The 25,148-nt window shown below is 47.8% G+C and overlaps 2 protein-coding genes across 4 annotated transcripts in view; one reads left to right on the forward strand and one right to left on the reverse strand.

Moving 5' to 3' along the window:
• Positions 1-2,450: 2,450 nt before the first annotated feature.
• Positions 2,451-13,936, forward strand: CHRNA3 (cholinergic receptor nicotinic alpha 3 subunit; the record flags this gene model as incomplete). The annotated part of the gene is made up of 5 exons (XM_080690762.1): positions 2,451-2,588; positions 2,709-2,753; positions 3,712-3,821; positions 7,428-8,355; positions 13,808-13,936. The coding sequence occupies exons 1-5, from the start codon at positions 2,568-2,570 to the stop codon at positions 13,934-13,936; spliced, it is 1,233 nt and encodes a 410-aa protein (XP_080546888.1). The 5' UTR covers positions 2,451-2,567.
• Positions 13,937-21,284: 7,348 nt separating this feature from the next.
• Positions 21,285-25,148, reverse strand: part of CHRNA5 (cholinergic receptor nicotinic alpha 5 subunit) — a gene marked incomplete at both ends in the record, with an annotated part of 34,211 nt that continues 30,347 nt past the window's right edge. For 2 of the 3 annotated variants that reach the window (XM_080690761.1, XM_080690759.1), the window contains one exon: positions 21,285-21,446. In XM_080690761.1, coding sequence (XP_080546887.1) covers positions 21,285-21,446 — 162 coding nt within the window. The remainder of the gene's footprint in view (positions 21,447-25,148) is intronic. The other variant, XM_080690760.1, reaches the window with a different exon arrangement.

The raw sequence follows: 25,148 nt of genomic DNA on the forward strand, positions 1-25,148 counted from the left end.
CGATGAATGGATGCCTCGGTTCCTCCTTCAGGCTCATCTTCTTCCTCCTCTGAGCAGCTGTCCCTGGTCCCCTCCGCTCTGGTGTCCACGTTTACATGAAGGCTGGTTCAAGCCTGTGTCCCTCACACCTGCTGATGGCTTCCTCCACTACTGTCTTTCCCACAATGCCTCTAGGCACTCAGAATATTTTCAGAACGGAGGGGAGCATCTTTAATAATTCTGTTTTTTTATTGTTGGCGCTTGGGGTTGAACCCAAAGGCGTTCTACCTCCGACCTACAGCCCATCTCCCAACCTTATTACATTGCTGAGGGGCTCCCCAAGCCACTGAAGCTGGCCTCAAACCTGCAAACATCAGGTCTCAGCCTTCCAAGTACTAGGATTATGGGCACGTGCCGCCATGACTGGCTTGGTTTTACTTTTTATTAAAGAACATTTCAAACATACTCTAGAATAAAATAGTAAAACTTGCAGGTACAGTTAGTCACCCGGCCTCAACAGTGATCAGCTGGTCACTAATAAATAGTTTCCAATGACGCCAACCCCTTCCTAAACTATAAAAACTTAGAAAAGGATTCCTTAAAGAGCATAAAGTATCCGAGGCCTGGGTTTGAGGATGCGCCAGAGCGCGGGTGCCCAGGCCCCGGGGCAGCACACGCCCCGGAAGCCGGGCGAGTTTGGGTCCTCCGCCTGCGGCGGTGTCCGAGCGGCTCCCGCCCCGCCGAGCCGTCGCGGGGCGGCCGGGCACTGGGGCTGGGGTCCGGACCCCCGCCCCGCCCCTCCCGGGGAGCGCGCGGCTGCGGAGGTTCGCGCACTCCCGCGCGGACGAGCCCGCGGAGCCCGCGGCTGCAGAGCCCGAGAGCCGGCTGGGAGCCCCAGGTCCGCGCCGGCCGCGCCCACTCCTGCGGGTCGGGCCTCCGGTCTGTCCATCCCGTCCCGTCCCGCCCCGTCCCGGGCCGGCTGCGCACCATGGGCGTCCTCCCGCTCTGGCCGCGGCTGGTGCTGCTGCTGCCGCTGCTGCCAGGTATGGGCGTGCGGGGCGTGCGGGGTCCGCAGGGGAGAGTGCCCCGGGGGCGGGCGGGGAGCGGCCCGGGGGCCCCGGGCGAGACAGGCGAGGGGTGTCGCCTTCGCTTTGGGGGCTCAGCACTCCCCGCGAGTCGTGGGGAGGCGCAGGGGAGGGGTCCGGAGCTAGTCCTTCCAGGCGCAGGAGTGAGGGTCCCGGCCCCCCCGCACACCGCTGGCGGGTCTGGCAGTGCCTGCATCCCCTCCGCCGCCTCGTTTTACGAATAGTTAGGGGACTGTGGCCAGAGAGGACCAAAGACTTGTCCGCGGCCACCGCGGGAGGACGGGAGTCTTTTCAGGACTGGGGAGGGGCGGGGGGCGCCAGCCCCTTGTGCTGGCCCCGCCACCTGGAGACTCTCAACCCCGGGGCCGCCGGGCCCCGGAGGAGCCGGCTGGGATGAGTCGGCCCTGGCCAGCCTCCACGAGGCTCCTGGGGAGGCCGGAGATGGCCAGTACTTACCAAGGGCCGGCAGGGCCTGGGGCGCGGCCGCTGTGCACCGGAGCGCGGCTTCCCCTGAGAGCTGAGGCCCTGACCGCTCAGGAGCCTTACACTCCCAGCCGAGCTGTCTGGGGCTCCTTCTTTTCTTCCGAGGGGCGCGGAGTGGGGGTCAGACTTCCCCCAAAGATTCCCCTGTGCCCTGGGGTTGCCCCCAGATCTATTAGTGGGAAGCTGCAGGGCTGACCCAAGATGCCTCACCTAGCTGGGGTGTGGCCTCTGAGCAGGGGGTGGCCCAAGGGCCTCAGAGAGGTAAGGGGCTTCCATCAGGAGGTGGGCAGAGCAGGGCAGGGTCACAGGCTGAGGTCACAGCAGCCTGGTGGGTGCGCTGGCTCCTGAGAAGGCTCGTGGCCATTTCTACAGGATCCTGGGATGGCTGAGGAGGAATCCAGACCTGAGCCTGGGTCCCTGCCCTGGGCTTGGGCCAGTCCTCCTTCCATCAGGGAAGCAGGGAGCGGCTGTACCTGGGCAGCCTTGGCCTCACCCCCTGCCCTGTTGTAAAGCAGGGATCCCTAAGGCCCCCTGGCGACTTCACCTCCTGCCACCAAGCTGAGCGCCACCCTCCTAGTGACACTCTGAGCAGATGCTTTTATAATCTTTATTTTGACAGAGGAAGAAACCAGGGTTCAGCGAGGTTAAGTCACCAGCCTAAGATCACACAGCCCGCAGTGGCTTGTTAGGATTTACACCCATTTATCCCAGCTTCAGAGCCCAGACTTGTTGCCGCTGACTGTGTGTGACCTGGTAGGATCCCTGTCTCTCTTGGGCCTCAGTTTCCCAGTCTGTTACTTGAGGGAGCAGGGCTAGCCTGAGAGTGGGGGTCCTCAGCTGTGGCAGGGAGGCTGCAGGTGGGGGCGGCTCTGGCGGGGTGGATAAGCACAATTTCCCCCAGTGGCCAGCGCCTCCGAGGCAGAGCACCGCCTGTTTGATCACCTGTTTGAAGATTACAACGAGATCATCCGGCCGGTGGCCAACGTGTCCGACCCCGTCATCGTCCATTTCGAGGTGTCCATGTCCCAGCTGGTGAAGGTGGTGAGTGCCGGCTGCGAGCGGTGGACCCGAGGCCTGGGGGAGAACAGGGCTTTGAGAAACCTTTCCCAGACCCAGCCTTGTTTTTTGTCATTCACTGTCGACTTTAATCTGTCTTTCTAGGATGAAGTAAACCAGATCTTGGAAACCAACCTGTGGCTCAAGCAAGTAAGTGGGCAGGCTCGGCGCGCTGCTGCCCCCTGGTGGTGATTCACTGTCACAGAGCCAAAACCGCGGGAGGGACTGGGCTTTGCTCCTCTACACCCGGTCAGGGACGTGTAAGCACAGCTCTAAAGTCCTCCTGGAAGGACTGCAGTGCCTGGCCCACATCACAGATGGACAGACTGCAGCCCGGAGACGGAGCCTTCTGCAGAGTCACACCACAAAATGGGACTGACCTGGGACCAGAGACCTGGGACTTGGCCCCCACTCTGCGACCACTTTCTCCCCTACCTCTGGCCAAAAGCTCACCTTGAAGTCAGAATCAGATCCTGTTGCATTGTTGGTAGGGAAGAAGTAGGGACTGTGGATTTTCTTGTTCAGACAGAGGCCTCATGGCCTCCCCAGGGAGACTTTGGCCGGGCCTGCTGAGAGGCACCCTGGCCGCCCAGCCCGCTGAGGATGCAGTTCTGCAGCCCTGGCCCGCGGGAGGCTGGCAAGCCAGGCGGACTCCATGACACCCGCTCCCTCTGTGGCCTCTTCCCACCCTCCTCTGGGGCTCAGCACCCACACAGTTCTTGGGCCCAGGACCCTTCAGCGTCAGAGAGCACCTTCCTATTGGGGCCTGGCTGACCCTGGAGAGTGCTTTCAAGGTTAACAACAGGAGCTCAATGTGTGGGCTGGGACCCGGTGGAGGAGTTCAGGAGGGTGGGCCTAGCACTAGAAGTGACCGGAGAACGCACCAGTTATGGTCCCTATTTGATCAATGAGGGGCTGGGCTGACCCACAGTGGCCCAGAGTAGGAGGGGAGACCCTACAAGCAACCGCTGCATCAGTGCAAGGGGTTGGACCAGCATGGAGATGGCTCAGTGATGCGTGGGGGGGGGGGTCACCTCCATGGGCGTTGAGAGCTCTGGAGCCAGGCTGGCTTCTCTGCTGTCTTCTCCCTCTCTGCCCATCCCTCCAGATCTGGAACGACTACAAGCTCACGTGGAACCCCACAGACTACGACGGCGTAGAGTTCATGCGTGTCCCTGCGCAGAAGATCTGGAAACCGGATATCATGTTGTATAATAAGTAAGGTGTCGGGTGACCCACACCCTCTTGGGGCTGGCGGCCTGGGCCCCTCGGACCCCTGTGCTTCCAGCCTGCCCCTCCTTGGGCCTTCCCCAAAGGTCTGTGTTCATTTTCCAGGCTTTTTTGAGCATCTGTGCTGGCACTGAGATGCCAGTGAGCTCCAGAGCCTGGCAAGGTGCTGGTTAGTTCCCAAGGGGGCGGTGTGTGGAAGGAGGAGGGCACCCAGGAGAGCTCTGGGAAGAAAGAGGGGAGGGGACGGCCCGGGAGGCAGGAGGTATGTCGTGGGCAGCTAGAGTGACCTTGCTGGAAGGGACGTAGAGCTTGAAAGAGTGGCCCCAGATGGTGGGGGAGCCCCAGATGCCCAGGGAAGGCCTTGAATGCGGCACCTGTTAGCAGCTCTGTGCAGACAGGGGCAGGAAGAAATGGCTCCTCCCTGCCTGCGCCTTTCAAAGAGAATGAGAACGTGGAGGGAGGGCCTGGCCACGCCATCCCAGGCTCCCCAGCGTGCACATGGACGATGTTGTCGTTGTTGTTGTTATTGTTGTTTTGCAGTACTGGGGATGGAACCCAGGGCATTCTACCTCCGAGATACACCCCCAGCCCTATTTCCTTTCCTTTCATTCATTCTTTCTTCCTTTTTTCTTTCTACCTTTCTTTCTTTCTTTCTTTCTTCCTTTCTTTTCTTTTCTTTTTTTGGTACTGGGGGTGGAACCCAGGGGCTTTTCTACCTCCGGGCTATACTCCCATACCTATTTTATACTTTATTTGGAAACAGGGTCTCACTAAGTTGCTGAGAGCCTCACTCAGTAGCTGAGGCTGGCTTCAAACCTGCGTTATTCTCCTGTCTCAGCCTCCCAAGCACGGGGATTACAGGCGTGCACCACCACACCCGGCTTTATTCTTTATTTTGAAACAGGGTCTCACTAAGTTGCAGAGGGCCTCACTAAGTAGCTGAGGCTGGCCGTGAACCTTCAGTCCTCTTGTTTCAGCCTCCCAACTACTGGAATCACAAGCATGTGTCACCACGCCTGGCCATGGAGACGTTTGTTAAAATGACAGGTGTCAGCCGGGCATGGTATGCACATTTGTAATCTCAGTACTTCGAGGCTGAGACAGGAGGATCGCAGCCAGCCTACCATCTGGGCCCAAGACAGTTGATGAAAACACAGTCCTGAGCACACCTGTGCCCAACTGTTTTAGTGAGGCAGGTATACAGATGGTTTAGGTACTGTAATTACACATGTATACAGATATGTGGTCATAGTATAATATAATATAAAAGAATGAGGCTGGGTGTGGTGGCGCACGCTTGTAATCCCAGCATTTAGGAGGCTGAGACAGGAGGATCGTGGTTTGTGGCCAGCCTCAGCTACTTAGTGAGGCCCTTGGCAACTCAGTGAGACCCTGTTTCAAAATAAAGAATAAAAAATCGGGCTGAGGGTGTAGCTCGGAGGTCGAATGCCCCTGGGCTCCCCAGAACCACAGTACCACCACCACCACAACAAAAGACAGTGAGGAGCAAGGAAGAAAATATTTTAGGTTGCAGATACCTGCCATGTCTGGTGGCACATGCCTATAATACCAGTACTTGGGAGGCTGAGACAGGAGGATCACAGGTTCAAGGCCAGCCTCAGCTACTTAGTGAGGCCCTTCACAACTTAATGATACCTTGTTTCTAAATTAAAAAAAAAATAGGGCTGGGGGTGTATTTCAGAGGTAGAATGCCTCTGGGTTGAATCTCTAGTTTGATTTTAATGAATAAAAGCATTCTGTGTTTAGGTTTTTATGCTGTATTAGTATACACTGCTATGTCTTCTATTAGTATTAGCACTATTGGATTTTATAATTATCATGACTGGAGAAGCTGTGTTTCTGTTGTTATTTGTTTTTGTTCAATCCTGCCTTCTGAGCTGGGTATGTTGGCACCTGCTTGTAATCCCAATACTTGGGAGGCTGAGACAAGAGGATCACAGGTTTGAGGACAGCCTCAGCAAGTAGTGAGACTCTCATCAACCTAGTGAGACCCTGTCTCAAAATAAAAGTAAAAATATAAGGCTGGGATGTAAGTCAGAGGTAGAATGCCCCTGCGTTCAATCCCCAGTAACACACACACACACACACACACACACACACACACACACACACCTGCCTTCTGTTTCCCCAGCAAAACCAAAATGGGATTTTTAATCTTTTTAACAACAATGTGTGTTTTCTGTTCTGTTTTCCCAAGGAAACATGGCATTTGTAGTTTTTTCTGTGTAGTTTGTATTTGCAAAGTGATGCTTAAAAATCCTGGACAAAAGACACACCCAACTGTTTGCATAATTTTTTCTTCCGCTGTGAGCTGACCCTGAAATCTCAGGTCCCAAAGCTCTTGGGGAACTGAGCAGAGCGCAGGCAGCGCTTGCTAAGCTCCAACTGAGAGCGCAGGCAGCGTTCTAATCTTACCTGCTGAGTTCTCTAGCTGTAGTGATGGCGCTCTAGGGTGAACAGCTGGATTGCCTTCCGACGTATGATTTCAACTGGAAGAGACATGACTAAACACTCAAAATTGGATACAAAGGGGCAAAATATCAAGGAATTTCCTCAGAATCTGCATCTTAAATACCATTGAGGAAATCACTGAATCCAACCTCTCCCATTCGGAGCTTACATTTCTGAGAATTGGCTTTCTGTTGAGGATTCCTTCCTTTTTTTTTTTTTTTTTTTTCAGGACTGGGGATGGAACCCAGGGGCTTTTCTACCTCCGGGCTATACTCCCAGACCTATTTTATATTTTATTTGGAAACAGGGTCTCACTAAGTTGCCGAGAGCCTCACTAAGTAGCTGAGGCTGGCTTCGAACCTGCGCGATCCTCCTGTTTCAGCCTCCCAAGCGCGGGGATTACAAGCGTGCGCCACCACCCCTGTCTTCCAGCCCCTTTTATTTTTTATTTTGAAACAGTCTCACTAAGTTGCTGAGGTTCTAGATACGTTGCTAAGGCTGGCCTTGAAACTGTGATCCTCCTGTCTCATCCTCCCAAGTCCTGGGATTACAGCCATGCACTGCCCAGTTTATAGTCATCTTATTTTTAAGTGGATTGTTCTTTTTTTTTTTTTCTTTTCTTTTTTGCGGTAATGAAGATGGAACCCAGGGGCATTCTACCTTTGAGCTATAACCCCAGCCCCATTTTTTAATTCTTTACTTTTGAAACAGGGTCTCGCTAAGTTGTAGAGGGCATCACAAAGTAGTGGAGGCTGGCCGTGAACCTGCGATCCTCCTGTCTCAGCCTCCCAAGTACTTGGTTTACAAGCATACAACACCATGCCTGGCTCTTTTTTTTTCTTTTTCTTTTTCTTTCTTTATACAGGGTCTTGCTAAATCACTGAGGCTGGCCTCAAACTTGTGCTTCTCCTGTCTCCGCCTCCCAAGTACTGGGAGTACAAGTGTGTTCCAACACTCCTGTCTGTCCGTCTATCCGTCTGTCTCTCTCGAGACGGGGTCTTGCTAAGTCGCAGAGGCTACCCTCAAACTTGGGATCCTCCTGTCTCCGCCTCCCAAGTCCCGAGATCACAGGCCCGAGCCAGCCCTCACGACCCTGAGCCTCCTCTCTCTCGGTCTTTGCAGCGCCGTGGGCGACTTCCAGGTGGACGACAAGACCAAAGCCCTCCTCAAGCACACGGGAGAGGTGACCTGGATCCCTCCCGCCATCTTCAAGAGCTCGTGCAAGATCGACGTGACCTACTTCCCTTTCGATTACCAGAACTGCACCATGAAGTTCGGCTCGTGGTCCTACGACAAGGCCAAGATCGACCTGGTGCTGATCGGCTCCTCCATGAACCTCAAGGACTACTGGGAGAGCGGCGAGTGGGCCATCATCAAGGCCCCGGGCTACAAGCACGACATCAAGTACAACTGCTGCGACGAGGTGTACACCGACATCACCTACTCGCTGCACATCCGGCGCCTGCCCCTCTTCTACACCATCAACCTCATCCTGCCCTGCCTGCTCATCTCCTGCCTCACCGTGCTCGTCTTCTACCTGCCGTCCGACTGCGGCGAGAAGGTGACGCTGTGCATCTCCGTGCTGCTCTCGCTCACCGTCTTCCTGCTGGTCATCACCGAGACCATCCCGTCCACCTCGCTGGTCATCCCGCTCATCGGCGAGTACCTGCTCTTCACCATGGTCTTCGTCACGCTGTCCATCGTCATCACGGTCTTCGTGCTCAACGTGCACTACCGCACGCCCACCACGCACGCCATGCCGGCCTGGGTGCGCGCCGTGTTCCTGCGCGCGCTGCCCCGGGTCATGTTCATGGCGCGGCCCGGGGAGGCCGGGGGCCGGGGGCCCGGGGGCAGCGCCGAGCTGGCCGCCCTGCGCGGCCCCCGCCCGGCCCAGGTCTCCAACTGCAGCGCCGGCCTGGCGCGCAGCTCCAGCTCCGAGTCCCTGGCCGCCGGGCTGGCCCTCTCCGCGCTGTCGCCCGAGATCCGAGGGGCCATCCAAAGCGTCAGGTACATCGCGGAGCACATGAAGGCGCAGAACGAGGCCAAAGAGGTGAGTGCGCTCGTGTATTCACTCGACGATGGGGTCCTGCGCCCTTGGCGCAGGCCTAGATCAGCCCAGGACTTGGGAGGCTGAGACAGGAGGGTCACAGACAGGGTCAGGAGTAGCCTCCCGCAGTGTAGTGGGGCTCTCAGCAACCGAGGGAGATCATGCTTCCAAACAAAAATTTAAAAAAAAAAAAAGGGGGGGGGCTGGGGGTATGTCTCAGAGGTGGAATGCCCCTGGGTTCAATCCCCAGTGCCTAAATAAATAAATATAATCATTAAAAACAGAGCCGGGCATGGTGGCTCATGGCCGTACAGTGCTTGGGAAGCTGAGACAGGAGGATCTCAGGTGCCAGAACAGCTTCAGCCAGTGGTGAGAGTCTCATCGACCCAGCGGGACCTTGTTTCAAAATTAAAACTAAAATAGGAGTAGGAGACAGTGACGCACGCTTGTAATCCCCGCGCTTGGGAGGCTGAGACAGGAGGATCGCACAGGTTCCAAGCCAGCCTCAGCTACTTAGTGAGGCTCTCAGTAACCTAGCGAGACGCTGTTTCCAAATAAAATATAAATGGGTCTAGGAGTGTAGCCGGAAGGCAGAAAGCCCCAATACCAAAGAAAAAAAAAACTAAACTAAAATAGGGCCGGGGTGTAGCTTGGAGGTAGAATCCCCCTGAGTTCAATCTGTAACATCACCAGAACATAAATAAATAAAAAATAAAATAGAACTAGGGCGGTAGCATAGAGGTAGAACACTCATAGGGTCAATCTCTAGTACCACAAAAATAAATACAAACATAAATTAATAATAAAAAGGGCTGGGCTGTAGCTTAGAAGTTGAATGCCCCTGGGTTCAATATTGAGGACCCAAAAAAAAAAAGAGTGTCCTGAGCCGGCAGTGTTAAGAGCAGGTGTGCGTCCTTGCTGTGTTCGTCACCTCGCCCCCCCCCCACCTCTGGCCTGTTTTCTTGTCTGCAGCAGGGATGGCTGCCAGTAGTCAGAACCACTCAGATGCCTGGTGCCCAGAAAGTAGATTAGGACATAAGGCTGGAAAAAGGCCCAAGACCGCTTCTGCCCATTAGAGTCCACCAGCCGGGCTGGCATTTTTATTGTTACTTTCTGATTGTGTGTTTTCCCATTAAAATATAACCGATATGAAGTAAAGTGTATATAGCTCAGTAGATTCTCATGTGTACACCCAGGTGAACATGACCCAAGCAAAGGTACGGAGCACTCCCAGTGCCCCCGAAGGTCCCGTCGGGCCGCTTCCCCATGGTAACCATCGTCCTGACTTCTTTGACATCGATTAATTTTACCTCTTCCTCCACTTCACGTACATGGAATCACGTGGTATAAATGCTTTCCCATCTCACTTCTTTTATTCAACATGTCTTTGAGGTTTATCCTTGTTTCTGTTTATTATGGGTGTGTAATATTCTACACCATGGCCATATTGTCTTAGTTATTTATAGTTGTTAGACATTTGGTTGTTTCTACTTTGGCCTTACTATGAACAAAGCTGCTAGATCCGTTCTTATCCAAGTTTTTGGTGAAAATACGCACTTCTTTCTCAGGGTTAGACACGTAGGGATGGAACGGCTAGATTTCTAGAGAGGTACATTTTTAACTTTTGGGAATACTGTCAGGTTTCCCAAGGGTCTGAATCAGGTGACACTTTCCGGCAAGGTTGGGTTCCAGTGGCTTCACATCCTCTCCCATACACCACGCAGTATCTCACTGCTCTGTGATTTCGCATCTCTTAGTTGAATAATCATTATTTTCAGATGCTGATTGGTCATTTAAATACTTTCTTCTGTGAAATATCTAGTCACATCTTTTTGCCCATTTAATAAAAAACTGGGTGAACTTCATTCTGTTTTATCTAAAAATCACATGTCAGAACTTAGTCAAATACTAAGAATAAGGAAGTGTTACCCAAAATAATACCACGTAGCTGGCTACCCCATCACCCTTGCCCAATCCCAAGTTGGCCAGGATTATGCTCAGTCATTTTCTAAGTCTCTGCTTTAAGATTAACTAGCTCTGCCTCAAGTTGTTCATTAGTGGAGAGCTAACTACAAAATGATTTCAGCTCCTGACGCACTGTAGGTGATTAATGTTGGTAAACGATGCCAGGAGCCTCTCGGTCGGCTGTGGACCACAGCAGAGGAGACGGAGGAGCAGCCGGGAGCAGCCTCAGCCCAGCTCTTATTTTAACAGTGCACAGATCAGATCAGCCAAGGGCTTTTAAGCTAATTAATTTGAGGCATCTTCTCTTTTGTCTTCTCTTTCCTTTCCTTTTCTCTTGGTGGTACTGGGGATTGAATCCAGGTGCATTCTACCTCTGAGTTACATCTCCAGCCTTTTAAAATTTTTCTTTTAAATGTTGAAACAAGACCTCAGCATTGCCAAAGCCTCAAAGCTGTGATCCTCCTTCGTCAGCCTCCCGAGTATTAGAATTATAACCGTGCACCACCACACCTGAAAGGCATCCTGTTTGCTGTTGGATGATACATTCATTAATTCCAATTGGACCTGATCTTTGAGCGCTGACTTATACATTTAAATGTGTTGCAATTACTGTTTCATCCGTTATATTTCTGCCATCTTGCCGTCTATGCCAGCGTCTTCCACCTGCTTCCTTGTCACCTCCGTTCTTGATATGCAGTGGAAATTTTAATTTTTTTTTTTTTTTTTTTGGTACTAGAGATTGAACTCAGGGGCATTCTACCTCTGAGCTACATGCCCCGCACTATTTAATTTTTTTTTTTTTTTTTTGAAACAGGGTCTAGCTACACGGCAGATAGACTAAGTTGCTGAGACTGGCCACAAACCTGTGACCCTCCTGTCTCAGCCTCCCAAGCACTGGGATTGCAGACATGCGCCACCGCGCCCAGCTCTAGAGAGCCATTTCATCCGAGGTTTCCATCTTTACTTCTGAAACACCCAAGGGTGTGACCCCCGTAGAGATTCCTTCCCAATTCCTCCCATCTCCCCGCTGCCCTGCCCCTCCCCGCCCCCAGACCCTCCCTCATCTACTCAGCTCGCCTCTGCCGGATTCTTCTCTTACCCTTCACACCCACCTCTCAATTTGGCTTTTTGGCCAAACTGTCAGTCCCTGCTTTCTGTTTCCAGCATTTTCTTATCTTTAAGGGTAACATTTTTATTTTCATTTTCTGTCTTATTTTTGGTGTTGGGGATTGAACCCAGGGAGTGTTCTACCCCTGAGCCACACCCCCCAGCCCTGTTGTTTTTTAACTCTGAAACGGGAACGGGGTCTCGCTATGTTACCTTGGTGCATGTTGATTTGAAGTCCTTGGCCTGTCTGTTCTGTGAATTTTCTTTTGGATAGCTAAGTGCGTGTGTTCTGGGCCCGTAAACTCCCTTTGTCCTGAGAGTGTCATCCGTGCTGTGGATTGTTTTGGGGGAGGGCTATCCCTCAAGCTTCACAGACTGAGCATCTGGCCACACGGTGGGCTGGGTGTCTGTCAAAGGGGGCCGCCTTCCCTCCAGGGGAGGCCCCCAAAGGGCTCCCCGCCTCCCTTCTGGCTCTGATCTCTGGCGGCCCCTTCTGTTGGGCTGAAGTAGCCCAGGCCCTGATGTCCGGAGGGGTGGGAAGCCTCAGGCTCTGCCAGTCCGAAGGCACCTCTGTTTTCTGTTTTTCTTTCTTCTGGACCTGGGTGTGGACAGGCTCTGAGGGGCAACGTGGTAGAGGCCGACTTCTCCCAGCCTCCCTCCATGGAGGCCCTCCCTGACCAGGCTGCGATCCCCTCCCTGTGGACCCACTCCCCAGGCTGCCCCTTCCCCAAGTTTAGTTTCTAAGAGTCTTTTTTTTGGGGGGGGAGGAGGGTACAGGGAGTTGAGCCCAGGTGCATTCTATCTCTATGCAACACCCCCAGCCCTATTTTACTTTTTATTTTGAATTAGGGTCTCGCTAAGTTGCTGAGGCTGGCTTTGAACCTGCAACCCTCCTGCCTCAGCCTCCCAATGATTGGATTTTCAGGCATGTGCTGCCACGCACAACTTTTATTTTTATTTTCAAACAGGGTCTGGCTAAATTGCTGAAGCTAGCCTCAAATCCAAGATCCTCCCTTCCCAGCCTCTCAAGTACTGAGGCCTTAGGAGGTCTGGTCTATAGGGTGTGGAAAGGAATTAGAGTCTGCGTGGATCTGAAGCACTAAACCAAAGTCTCAGGAATTTGAATAAAATGATGGCAAATAGGACAGTATAATTCTAACTTTACGTATGACTTCTGAGTGTCACTGAGAGGACACATTTACTCCAGCTCCCAATGGTGAAATAAAATCCACGTCTCCCAGCCCCATTTCAGTACACTTAATTAAATTACAGGATCACATGCTACCTCTTTATTATGTGATTATTGCTTTAACATCAGTTGATTCATGGGCCCTTTCTTCTTCAATCCAATTACGGTTCCTTTGCCTTCTGAATCGTCTCGGGTTTAATTACCATACAATTCTCCTTCCTAGTTCAGGTCTAAATTAAAGCTGCAGCATGTGCAATTAGCCTCGCTCTTTCTTGCGTCTTTTATGTCGTTGTCAGCGATTATTTCTGATGCTCGGCTCGTTCAAAAACCGTACAATATTCCATGATATTCTGGCCTTCCAATTGACAATAACATTTGGACAGCTGAGCTATTTTGCAGGAAGTGGTGGGGAAAAAAGGGGGGGTGTGTGATGAACTTGCCTGATGTGTCCTTTCAGTTTTGGAAGAACATTAAAAGGAAATTTGTTATCTAAAATTGGACAAAAACAAGTGCCAAGGCTAATGATGCTAGATTGTGCTGGCCATTCTCACGAAGGCGCCAGCCCCTCCACAGAGACGGCAAGGTAACTGGTTTCTACCAATAAAACTGATGCTCAGTTTAGAAGAAAAGTTATGTATACAGTAAAAAAATAACTCTTAGTAAGGCCTTCCACAACTTAGACCCTGTTTCAAAATAAGGAATAAAAAATAGAGCTGAGGGTGTAGCTTGAAGGTAGAATGCCCCTGGGTTCAATTCCTAGTACTGCTAATAAAAAAAATAAAAAATCTGGTTTGAAACAAAGCTAGCATGGTGAATTTGTGGTACTGGGATTGAACCCAGGAATGTTCTACCTCTGAGCTACACCCCCAGCCCTTTTAATTTAGAAACAGAGTCTCACAAAGTGGCTGAAGGTGGCTTTGAACCTGTGATCCTCCACGCTCAGCCTCCCTAGCACAGGGGTTACAAGCGTGCACCGCCACGCCCAGTTTATATGACATGTTTTATACCTACTTCTTTACTACAGGATGCAAAACTTAAGAATGGCAGATTTTCTCGGGCTATGCCAATTAGAAAAAGAGATGTGCCTATTAGAGATAAAATGACTTCTACTAATGCAACAGATTAACTATCCAATATTGAAAGCGCATTCACTCGCCTTGCCTTTCCTGCTACGTCATGGTTTTTGTTTTTCAGATTCAAGACGACTGGAAGTATGTCGCCATGGTGATCGACCGCATCTTTCTGTGGGTTTTCATCCTGGTGTGCATCTTAGGGACGGCGGGGTTGTTTCTGCAGCCTTTGATGGCCAGGGATGAGGCATAAGCTCGGCCCTGTGTATGTAGGGGAGGGAGGGGGCTGTTTCCTAAAAGTGGCACGCTTTGCTATCAAGCTATCAATCTTGGCTTTGGCATTTCAAGGTCCACTTATTTTCTAGTGATCTTGACTTTGGTGCACGCATGCGCACGCACACACACACACACACACACACACACACATCGTGACAAAAAATGTCAAGAGTACTTATGTGGATAAATGAACATTTAATGAGCCTTTTTGGCAAGATAAATGCAAAAATACAGTTCTACAAGTGATAAGTAGCGTACTGTGCTGTGAAACATGTCAAAATATTCCTGTCCACTGATTGAAATTCAACTGGATAGAAAAAAATTTTCCTGTTCAGAAACCTGAAAATCCATTAGTTCAGAATCACTACAGATTTTCCAATGTTTTTTCTTATTTAGCCCATAATCTTCTTGTCGTTTTAAACTATTTCAGCAGTACCCCCATTACTGTTTCTTACTGTGCATTTGTTCTAGTCTTTCAAGAGTCTGAGGTTCATTCCTCCATATCAACTAATTATTTTGTAAAACTCTGTTAGCATGAGAAATTATAGCTAGTTACACATTCACTGGTGTGTGTGTGTGTGTGTGTGTGTGTGTGTGTGTGTGTGTTAATGGTGACTGAACCCAGTGGCATTCTATCTCTCAACTACACCCCCAGCCCTGTTTTCTTATTTGGAAGTAAGATCTTGGTAAATTGCGGAGGCTGTCCTTGAACCTGCAACCTCCGTCTCAGCCTCCCTACGACTAGACTAGTATTACAAGCATGCACCACCACACCCAGCATATTCACTGTCAATGAACTAGTCTGTTCAGGCTGCTGTAACAAAATAGCATAAACTGTGTAGCTTATAAATTTACTTCCCATAGTCTAGGAGCCTGAGAAGTCTAAAATCAAGACGCCAGCAAGGTTTGAAGTCTGATGAGGTCTCCCCCTCCTCAAACAGGGTGCCTTTAAGGTGTGTCTTCACCTGGCAGGGTCTTAGCACCTCCAGAGTCTCTTTTATAAGGGTACTAATCCAATTCATAAGGGCAGGACCCCACAACCTATTCACCCCCCAAGTTTCACCTTATAATACTATCATGCTGAATATTTTCAACATGTGAATTTTAGGGAGACACATTCAGGTCATAGCATGAACATCTAGAGCAAAGTTTCTTATCCTATTAGCCCACTAATATTTTGGGATGGATAAGTAAGTATTGGAGTGGGGGTACAGGGTGTCCTGTGTACCACAGGACATTTACACTTCTGTGGTCTCTACCACCTCAATACCAATGACACACCTCTTCCTCCCCAGTTGTGACAACCACCTGTCCCCAGACATTGTTAAATATCACTTCATATTTAAAACTGGCAAAACTGGCCCTGGTTGAGAATCACTGCTTTAGACAAATTATTAAGAATGACAGCTGGAGCCCAGGTGTGATGCCTGTAATCTTAGTACTCCTGAGGCTGAGACAGGAGGACCACGGGTCCAAGGACAACCTCAGCAGCCTAGTGAGACCTTGTTTCACAACAAGAAATGAGAGTTTGGGGTTATAGCTCAGAGGTGGAATACCCCCCCAAAAGACAGCTGGGCATGATGGTGCATGCTTTGTAACCCCAGGACATGGGAGGCCAAGATGGAAGGATCGCCGGTTCAATGCCAGCCTCAGCAACTTAGTGAGACCCTTAGCAACTTAGCAAGAACCTGTTTCAAACTAAAAACTGAAAGGGCCAGGATGCAACTTAGAGGTAGAATGTCCCTGGGTTCAATTCCCAGTACCAACACATGCACACGCATGCATACACACACACATACACGTACACACACACACACACACACACACACACACACACAGTTTCTCATACTCTACTTCTCAATCTAAATAACTGATAGGGATGATGATTTGCAGAAGCCATCTGAATCTTTTCAGTTTTTTTCTGTGCAAAAATAAAAACTGAATATTGAAGCTCACTGTGACTCATGTTTCAGTAAATAAAAAAAAGTTCTATAAAGTTTATTGATATACAAAAAACTCAAGCAACAGAAAGAGAGATATAAGATACCAGGAATATATATAAGCTAAGATGCTTAACAAGCAATGTACCTCAAGCCAGGCTTAGTCAGCTCCTGTCACTGTGACAAAATACCCAAGATGGTCAACTTTAAATGGGGAAGTTTATGCCGGGCGTGGTGGCGCACGCTTGTAATCCCTGTGCTTGGGAGGCTGAGACAGGAGGATCGCACAGGTTCGAAGCCAGCCTCGGCTACTTAGTGAGGCTCTCGGCAACTTAGCGAGACCCAGTTTCCAAATAAAAGATAAAATAGGTCTGGGAGTATAGCTCGGAGGTAAAAAAGCCTCTGGGTTCCACCCCCAGTACCACCAAAAAAGTAAAAATTAAAATTAAAAATAAATAAATGGGGAAGTTGACTCCGCTTCCTGGTTTCCAGGGTTTCGGTCCATGGTCAGAGGCATGCTGCTTTGGGGCACGTGGTATGGCAGGACTGCATGGATGGAAGCGTGTGTTAAAGCAAAGCTGTTCATCTCATGGTGGCAGGGAAGCAGAGAGAAAGGGGCTGGTATCCCAGAATATCCTTAAAGGGCAGACCCCTAACAAGGCCCCACCACCTCCCAAGGCAACATGGGCTGGCAACTAGGCCTCCAACACATGGGCCTTTGGGGGACTTTTATTCAAACTGTAGCATTCTGTCCTGGGCCCCCAAGAGCTCATGTCCCTCTTATAATGCAAAATGTGTGTAGTGTTCTATGAGTCCCTCAAATCTTAATGGTCCCAGAATTGCTCTGAAGTCCAAAGTCTCTTTTGAGGCTCAAAGCACATTTGGCTGTGAGCCCCTGTAGAGAAAATCAAAAAGAAAGTTACACACATCCAGGACATAACGGCACAGGGTAAACACACTTACCCCAAAAGGGAAGAATAGGGGCATAGAAAGAAAGGATCAGGCCAAAGCAAGACCCCACACACAGCAGATATGTTAACGTTACTTTGAGTGGCATCCAGGCACGCGGTGGCAGAATGTGGGATCCTGAGGGCTTGCGCAACTCTGCAGCTATGGCCACGCTCCTGGGCTGGCTCTGCCTGCCGCCGGCCGCTCGCATCAGCAGGCATTCTAAGCTCCTGGCATTGTGAACTTCCTGAGGTCTGCACAGCAGCTTTGGCCTCACTCTCACAGCTTTGAGGACTGCTCTCCATGGCTGCCTGCCGGAGCTCTCAAGCTTCCCTCCGGAATCTCGGGAAGCATCCACCTCTCCATCCCTCTTGCGTTCTGAGTGCCTGCAACACTACATCACTTGGCAACACCAACATCCGCCACCAGCACAAGATGTATCGGGAACCCTGGAGTGACTGATCCTTGGAGGCTGAGTATGGGAACCGTCTCAGAAACAATTCCCTTGATGGCCCTGTGGAAGCAGGGTGTCCCAGGGCTCTCGTAAGGAAAGCGTTTGGAATAAGTCTGTACCTTCACACATTTGAGCCTGTGATGGGGTCTTGTTGATTCCTGAGATTCCCTCAAGACATCTTTTTTTTTTTTTTTTTTTTTGGTGGTACTGGGGATGGAACCCAGGGGCTTTCTACCTTCAGGCTATACTCCCAGACCTATTTTATATTTTTATTTGGAAACAGGGTCTCACAAAGTAGCTGAGGCTGCTTTGAACCTGTGCGATCCTCCCGTCTCAGCCTCCCAAGTGCGGGCATTACAAGTCTGCGCCACCACGCCCGGCTCAAGACATCTTTTGTATTTTCCGAATACAAAATACTTGGCTCTCGTGGCACTGATCTCTGTAGCGACTGCATCTTCCTTGGCGACCCTCTAAAGGCATTCCCTTTCTAGCTAAACTGCAAGGTTTTCAAATCTTTCTGCTCTGCTCTTTGCTCTCGTTCCTCACTGTAAATCGATAAAAAGCAGCTAAAATACCTGTGCCACAACCTGAATGTTACGCTGCTTTGAAATTTCCTGTGACAAATAAACTAGCCCACCACTTTGAGCTTGGAGTGAGCCACTTATTATACTAAGTCGTCAGTCTCTTTGAGAGAGCTCAGCCTCTCACAAAGTCTCAAGGCCGGGGCAAAAGGAACCAAGATTCTTTGCCACAATGTAACATGAGTGGCTTGTAAATCTCCCAATAGAATTCTTCCTTCCATCTAAAACCTTATACTGGACCTGGTGGTACATGCCTGCAATCCCAGTACTTGGGAAGCTGAGAGAGAAGAGTCACAGGTTTAAGAACACTCTCAACAACAAAACAAGATCCTGTTTAAAAAAAAATTTTTAAAGGGCTGGGGGTAGCTGGGCCTGGTGGCACACACTTGTAATCCCAGTACTTGGGAGGCTGAGATAGGAGAATCGCAGGTTTATGGTCAGCCTCAGTTACTTAAGAGAGACCTCCACAACTTACTGAGACCCTGTTTCAAATAAAAGAATTAAAACTAGGGCTGGGGGTGTAGCTTGGAGGTAGTATGACCCTGGGTTCAAAACCCCAGTACCAAAAAAAATCTCATGATCATTACTCATGAATAATACTGTCCACATTTCTATTAACATTCTGGTCTGAGTACCCATTAAGCTGCCTAAGGCATTCTAGGCTTTCTCTAGCCTGCTTCTTCAAACTTTGCCAAATTCCTCCCACAAACCAACTCCAAAGACTTCTGGGCCACACTGTCAGTACAGCCACAACAGTGATCTTACTTCTTGGTACCATCTGTCTCACTTTCTCATTGACAGAATACCTGAGATATTCAACCTAAACAATGAGATGTTAATTTTGGCTCAGTTTCCCAAGTTCCAGCCCGTGGTTGGCATGTTGCCCTTGGCCTGTGATGAGCAGTCCATCATGGTGGGAGCATGTGGCAGAGCAGAGCATCCATCTTAGGGTGGCTAGGGAGTGAAGAGAGGAAGGGGGTGGACTCCAGGTGTTTCTTTCAAGGGCATATCTCCCCCAATGACCTAATGTCCTTCTACTAGACCCCATCACCTAAAAGTCCCACCACCTCCCAAGAGTGTCACAGGCTCGCAACCCAGCCTGCAATGCATGGGCCTTTGGGACTTATCCAACTATAACACAGACTTTCACCCATTAAATGGCATTAAACACCTGCCTAGCATAATATGCAAATTAGACAGGGTCCTTCTGCCTCCCTAAGAGTGTTGACTTGAGCACAGATGGCATACTCCAAATAAGTGAGGCATTTATTACCTTGAGAGCTAGAGGCTCTAATGTAAGGTTTCTGTCAGTATTTTCTCATCCTAGTCATAGGTGAATCTGAGACACATAGAGATGAAACTTAGCTACTTTACCTGTGATACATTATAGTGTACTGACTGTTATATATATGTTACTAGTAAAAGGCTAAGACTATTACATCTAAAGTCGTTGAAATGCTAAGATTCTATTATTACAATTGTTAGAATTAAAGACAAAACAAATATTACGGGTAATGTGCTTATAGAAGTTAGAATATCATCCTTAAGCTTGGAGAATGATCTAGATATAGACACATTTTAAAAATGGGATTCATGTAATTGCAGTGGATTGTTCTGAGATTACAGATAAAAAGATACTACTCCAATTTGTATAGATGGCTGTGTTAATTGTAGAGAATGTGATCAAAGGGATTGAAATAAATGTTAAGGATATGTTGTTGCATGTCCAGAGGAGTAAGTCTTTTGTATGACTTTAGAATGTTAGGTAAGCTATAAAAATAGTTAATAAAATAGTTATTCAATTCAAACATCTAAAGTATACCTTAAAAAGTTCCAGCCTGGTGTGACATACACCTGTAATCCCAGTGTGTGGGATGCTGAGATAGGAGGATCATGGGCCAGCCTCAGACACACTATTAGTGAATTCCTCAAAAACTTAGCAAGACCCTGTTTCAAAATAAAAAAGGGACGCCGGGCATGGTGGCACACGCATGCTTGTAATTCCTGTGCATGGGAGGATGAGAACAGAGGATCGCATGGGTTTGAAGCCAGCCTCAGCTACTTAGTGAGGCTCTCAGCAACTTAGTGAGGCTCTCAGCAACTTAGTGAGATCCTGTTTCCAAATAAAATATAAAAAAAAGGTCTGGGAGTATAACCCGGAGGTAGAAAGCCTCTGGGTTCTACCCCCAGTACCACCAAAAAATAAAAAATAAATAAATAAAAAGGGCTGGGGGTATAGCTTTAAGGTAGAATGCCTCTAGGTTCAATCCTCAGTATCAAAGAAAAAAGAAAAAAGGTTCCAATCCCCATTTTTACTTATTAAACATGTTGGTTATAGGATAGCAGCATCTAATCATATTGAGTCATTATTACACTAAGTAGCTTAATTAATATAACAGTATAATATCTTACACTACCACTGCTACTCAGTAAATACAGAACAGAGTTTTAAAATGTATATATTAGCCAAGCATAGTGGTGTATGTCTGTATAGTCCCAGCTAGTCAGGAGGCTGAGGCAGAAGGATTCCTTGTGCCCATGAGTTTGAGGCCAACCTGGACAACTCGATAAAGACGCAATCTAAAAAAAAAAAAAAAAAAAAAAAAAAAAAAACCAAGCTGGATGTGGTGGTGCACGCTTGTAATCCTCAGCATTTGGGAGGCTGAGGCAGGAGGATCGTGGTTTTTGGACAGCCTCAGCTATTTAGGGGGGCCTTTGCAACTCAGTGAGACCCTGTTTCAAAATAAAGAATAAAAAAAAATAGGGCTGGGGGTATAGCTTGGAGGTAGAATGCCCCCGGGGTTCTATCCCCAGTGATGAAAAAAAAAAAGTGCTGGGTGTGGTGGTGCACCCTTGTAATCCTCGTGTTTCAGAGGCTGAGATAGGAGAATCACAGGTTTGAAGCCAGTCTCAGCAGCTTAGTGAGGCTCTCAGCAACTTAGTGAGACCCTGTTTCCAAATAAAATATAAAATAGGTCTGGAGGTGTAGCCTGGAGGAAGAAGGTCCCTGGGTTCCATCTCCAGTACCACACACACAAAAAAGTATACTTTTACTAAATCCTGAAAAAGTTCTAAAATCAGTCTTCATATATAGCTGGAATTTTCCAGCACTCAAAAGATGAGCATCAGTGTTGACTACAAATCAGTACTATCTGCAAAGACACAAACCTTATATTTTCCTTATATTTTCTTATAGTTTAGATAATATTTGTGTTATATTTAGTTACTATTTCAGTCATGCAGGTAGATATTCTAATGGACAATCTGTTAAGACAAACCAGTGTTAGCAACTATTAATCTGTTATAGCTTGCATCAATTTAAAACACAGTTTTACATTTTTATAACTGTATCGATAACCACAAAAGATGTGTTTGCTAAATTTGTATTATCCTTGGTCATTTTTACTTATTTGTATTTCCAATGTGAACTGGTACTATTATACTGGCCCATTCATAAATAACAGGAACAAAAAGCCCAAGAGATCCAACAACTGAAACCAGAAGAAAACTCCACAGAAACATCCTGTCGAGAACCTGAGCTATGAATTTCCAATCTTCAACAACCTGTTGGGAAAAAAATAAAAGCATGTTAAATATATATGTATAATTCACGTACATGTTTTAAGATACAACACTCAATTACAGGTTGCCTCCAAATAGTAAAGGACTCTGTGTTCAAGGTTCAGGGACAGAACTACTCTGGTGGTTTAAAACAAGTACAAACTCCTCAAACTTGAAGACACTGTAACATGTGCTTCTTTAAGCCTGTAAGGTGCTACCAGTAGTTTGATAGCTTTTGTTTGTTTCTGGTTTTTTTTTGTTGTTGTTTGTTTGTTTTTGGTACTAGAGATTGAACCCAGGGTCATTCTACCTCTGAGCTACACCCCCGGCTCTACTTTTCATTTCTAAGCAGAATCTCATTAAGTTGTAGAGGGCCTCGATAAGTTCCTCAAGGCTAGCCACAAACTCATGCTCCCCCTGTCTCAGTGTCCCAAGTACTGGGATTACAAGTATGTGCCACCACGCCCAGCCCGCTTTAGATTTTTAGTAAAGTATTTGTGCTCCTTGTATATTTTACAAGAAACTTAAAAATACTATGTTCTTATTATATGCAGTTATTTCTATTACTTATTCTTACCCAGTAATGTCTATATCTTATTGTTTTTTATTTTCTTTTTGGAGGGGGTCCTAGGGATTGAACCCAGAGGCATCTACCTCTGAGCTACACCCCCAGCCCTTTTTATTTTTTATTTTGGAATAAGGTCTTGCTAACTTGCTGAGGACCTCACTGAGTTGCTAAGGCTGGACTCAAACCTTTGATCCTCCTGCCTCACTTTCCCAAGTACTGGAATGACAGGTGTGCCTCGCCACGTTTAGCTTTCTTTCTTTTTTTTTTCTTTTCCTCAGTACTGGGGACTGAACCCAGTAGCATTCTACCTCCGAACTATACCCCCAGCCCTATTTTGAACTCTTTATTGAAACAGGGTCTTAATAAATTACAGAGAGCCTCACTGAGTAGCTGAGGCTGGCCACGAACCTGCCATCCTCCTGTCTCAGCCTCCCAAGTACTGGGATTACAAGTATGCGTCATCACACCTGGCTATGCTTGGCTTTCTTATAATTCTTTGAGAGATGAGCTTGAGGTTAATTTTATGCCAAATTAAAATCTGGTTACACACACACACACACACACACACACACACACACAGGGCTGGTTCACAATAACCCATATTAGAAAGCTACTAATCCCCCCCCACACACACACACTTCCTTTACTTTTGGGTTTCCTAGGGAGTTTGTATGGGGAGGGGGAGGGAGGGGACTGAGGATTGAACTCAGAGGCATTCTATCTCTGAGCTATACATACCTCAGCCCTTTTGTTTTGTTTTGGAACAGGATCTTGCTATGTTGCCAAGAGTCTTGGTGCATTGTTGAGGCTGGTGTGGAATCTGCCATCCTCCATTTCAGCCTACCAAGTGCTGTGATTATAGGCTTGCACCACCATGCCAGGCTTTCTGTGGATTATTTTAATCTAAACTCGAGAGGCTGTAACTACTGGAGCTGGAGTCAGCTTTAGCAGAGATTTGTTCCAGGAGTCTCTCAAGGGAAGGGCTAGCTGAGCCCAGCTCTGAGCACCAGCCGCTCCCCTTCCTCCAGGGCCATTTCCTTGAGCAGGGGTTCCCTTTGCCCTGAGCCTCTCTCTGTAAAGGCACAGGGTCCTGACAGAAACTGTGTCCCCAGTCAGGAACCCTTTAGAAAAGGGACCCTAAACACTACTACTTCTTTACTTCTAAGTTTTCCCCTGAAAATAAAACTTATTTCCCGGTCTCGGTGATGTAGCCCTCCCTCTCTTGTACAATTCTTTGTGGACAGTTATTGAATTCTATTTCAGTCTAAATCATTAGCTCAGCCAGGCAAGGTGTTGCATGCCTGTAATCTCAGTTCGTGGGAGGCTGAGATAGAAGGATCACAGGTTTGAGGACAGCAAGTAGTGAGACTCTCATCAACCTAGCAAGATCCTGTTTCAAAATAAAAATAAAATAAGGCTGGGAGTATAGCTCAGACATAGAGTGCCCTTGGGCTCAATCCCCAATACCATACAAATGGGGGGGAAAAAAAAAGTCCCTACAGTCATAGCTTTAAAAATACTGCACAATAGCCGGGCGTGGTGACACACGCTTGTAATCTCAGCATTTGGGAGGTGGGGACCAGAGGACCGCGGTTTGTGGACAGCCTCAGCTACTTAGAGAGGCCCTTCACAACTCAGTGAGACCCTGTTTCAAAAATAAAAAGACTAAAAACTAGAGCTAGGGGTGTAGCTCAGAGGTATAGCCCCTGGGTTCCATCCCCAGTACCGCAAAAAAAACAAAAAAAACAAAAAAAACTGCATAATAGAAATAAAGACAAAACAGTAATACAATACTGTTCAATATTATCATATTGGTAAAGTATGCATATGTTCAATTCTTGAATTTTATTTTATTTATTTATTTTGTGTGTGTGGTACTGGGGATGGAACCCATGGGCATTGTACCTTCAAGCTACACCCCCAGTCCTATTTTTTAGTTTTTTTTTTTATTTTTGAAACAGGGTCTCAAGAGTTGCAAAGGAGCCTCACTAAGTAGCTGAGGCCATCTGAGAACTGCGATTCTCCAGTCTCCGCCTCTTGAATGCTGGGATTCAAGCGTGCACCACCACGCCTGGCCCAATTCTTGCATTTTAAATACTAACCTTAAATAAGGAGTCAATAAAACTTATTTTTATATAATAAAGCTCTATCAAAATTATCTTAATCAAAGGAAGCAATTATTAAGCACTATTATAAGCTTCATATGAACACTTTGAGGTATAATATATGAGAACATCTTACTCCTTTTAATTTTACTAACTTTTTCTTATAAATGAGCCATATAAAAGATTTATTCTAGAAAGAGATGTTGGCTGCATTTATAAAGCCTGTATTAGGCTCATTCTTTAATAAATAACTTCTGATAAATTATAATGCAATTATGCCTGCTGATTAAACAAAGTTACTGAAGGTGAAATTAAAACAATAAATCACATCAGAGCCATAAAAACAGTGGCCAGATCGCTATTCTTTTATGCCACTAAAGTTTTAGACTCACGCAGCATGCTGCCGGCGGAAGTCGAGGAGTTTCGTGTAGATGCCCCATTTTGCAGGGGCTTCTTATTTTGTTTTGGTTTTTTTTATAGTGCTGGGAATTGAACCCAGGGGCATTCTACCTCTGAACTACACCTCCAGCCCTATTTTATTTTTCATTTTGAAATAGGGTCTCGCTAAGTTGCTGAGGCTGGTCTCAAACTTGAAATCCTCCTCTCAACCCTCCCAGTTCTGAGATTACAGCTGTGTGCCACCATACCTGGTTTTGCAGGGGCTTTAGTAGAAACAAATTTTAGCAACCCTTTTTTCTCTTTGGCAGTTCTGAGGATTGAACCTACAGCCTCACATATGCAAGACAAGGGCTCTAACACTGAGCTGTATCCCCAGGCTGTAACGATCTGTTTTTAATTGGTGCACTGTAATCATATATTGCAAGGAAGTTCAGAGTGATAGCGGCATACATGTACACAGTGCTCCTGAGCCCTCCCCCGTGGATTTTTTTTTTTTTTTTTTTTTTTTTGCGGTACCAGGGATGGAACCCAGGGGCATTCTACCTCCGAGCTACACCCCCAGCCCTATTTTTTAGTCTTTTATTTTATTTATTTATTTTCATTTATTTATTTATTTTGGTGGTACTAGGGGTG

The sequence above is a fragment of the Muscardinus avellanarius genome, assembly GCF_963383645.1.
Source record: "Muscardinus avellanarius genome assembly, chromosome: 3".
In the NCBI taxonomy this organism is placed as follows: Eukaryota; Metazoa; Chordata; class Mammalia; order Rodentia; family Gliridae; genus Muscardinus; species Muscardinus avellanarius.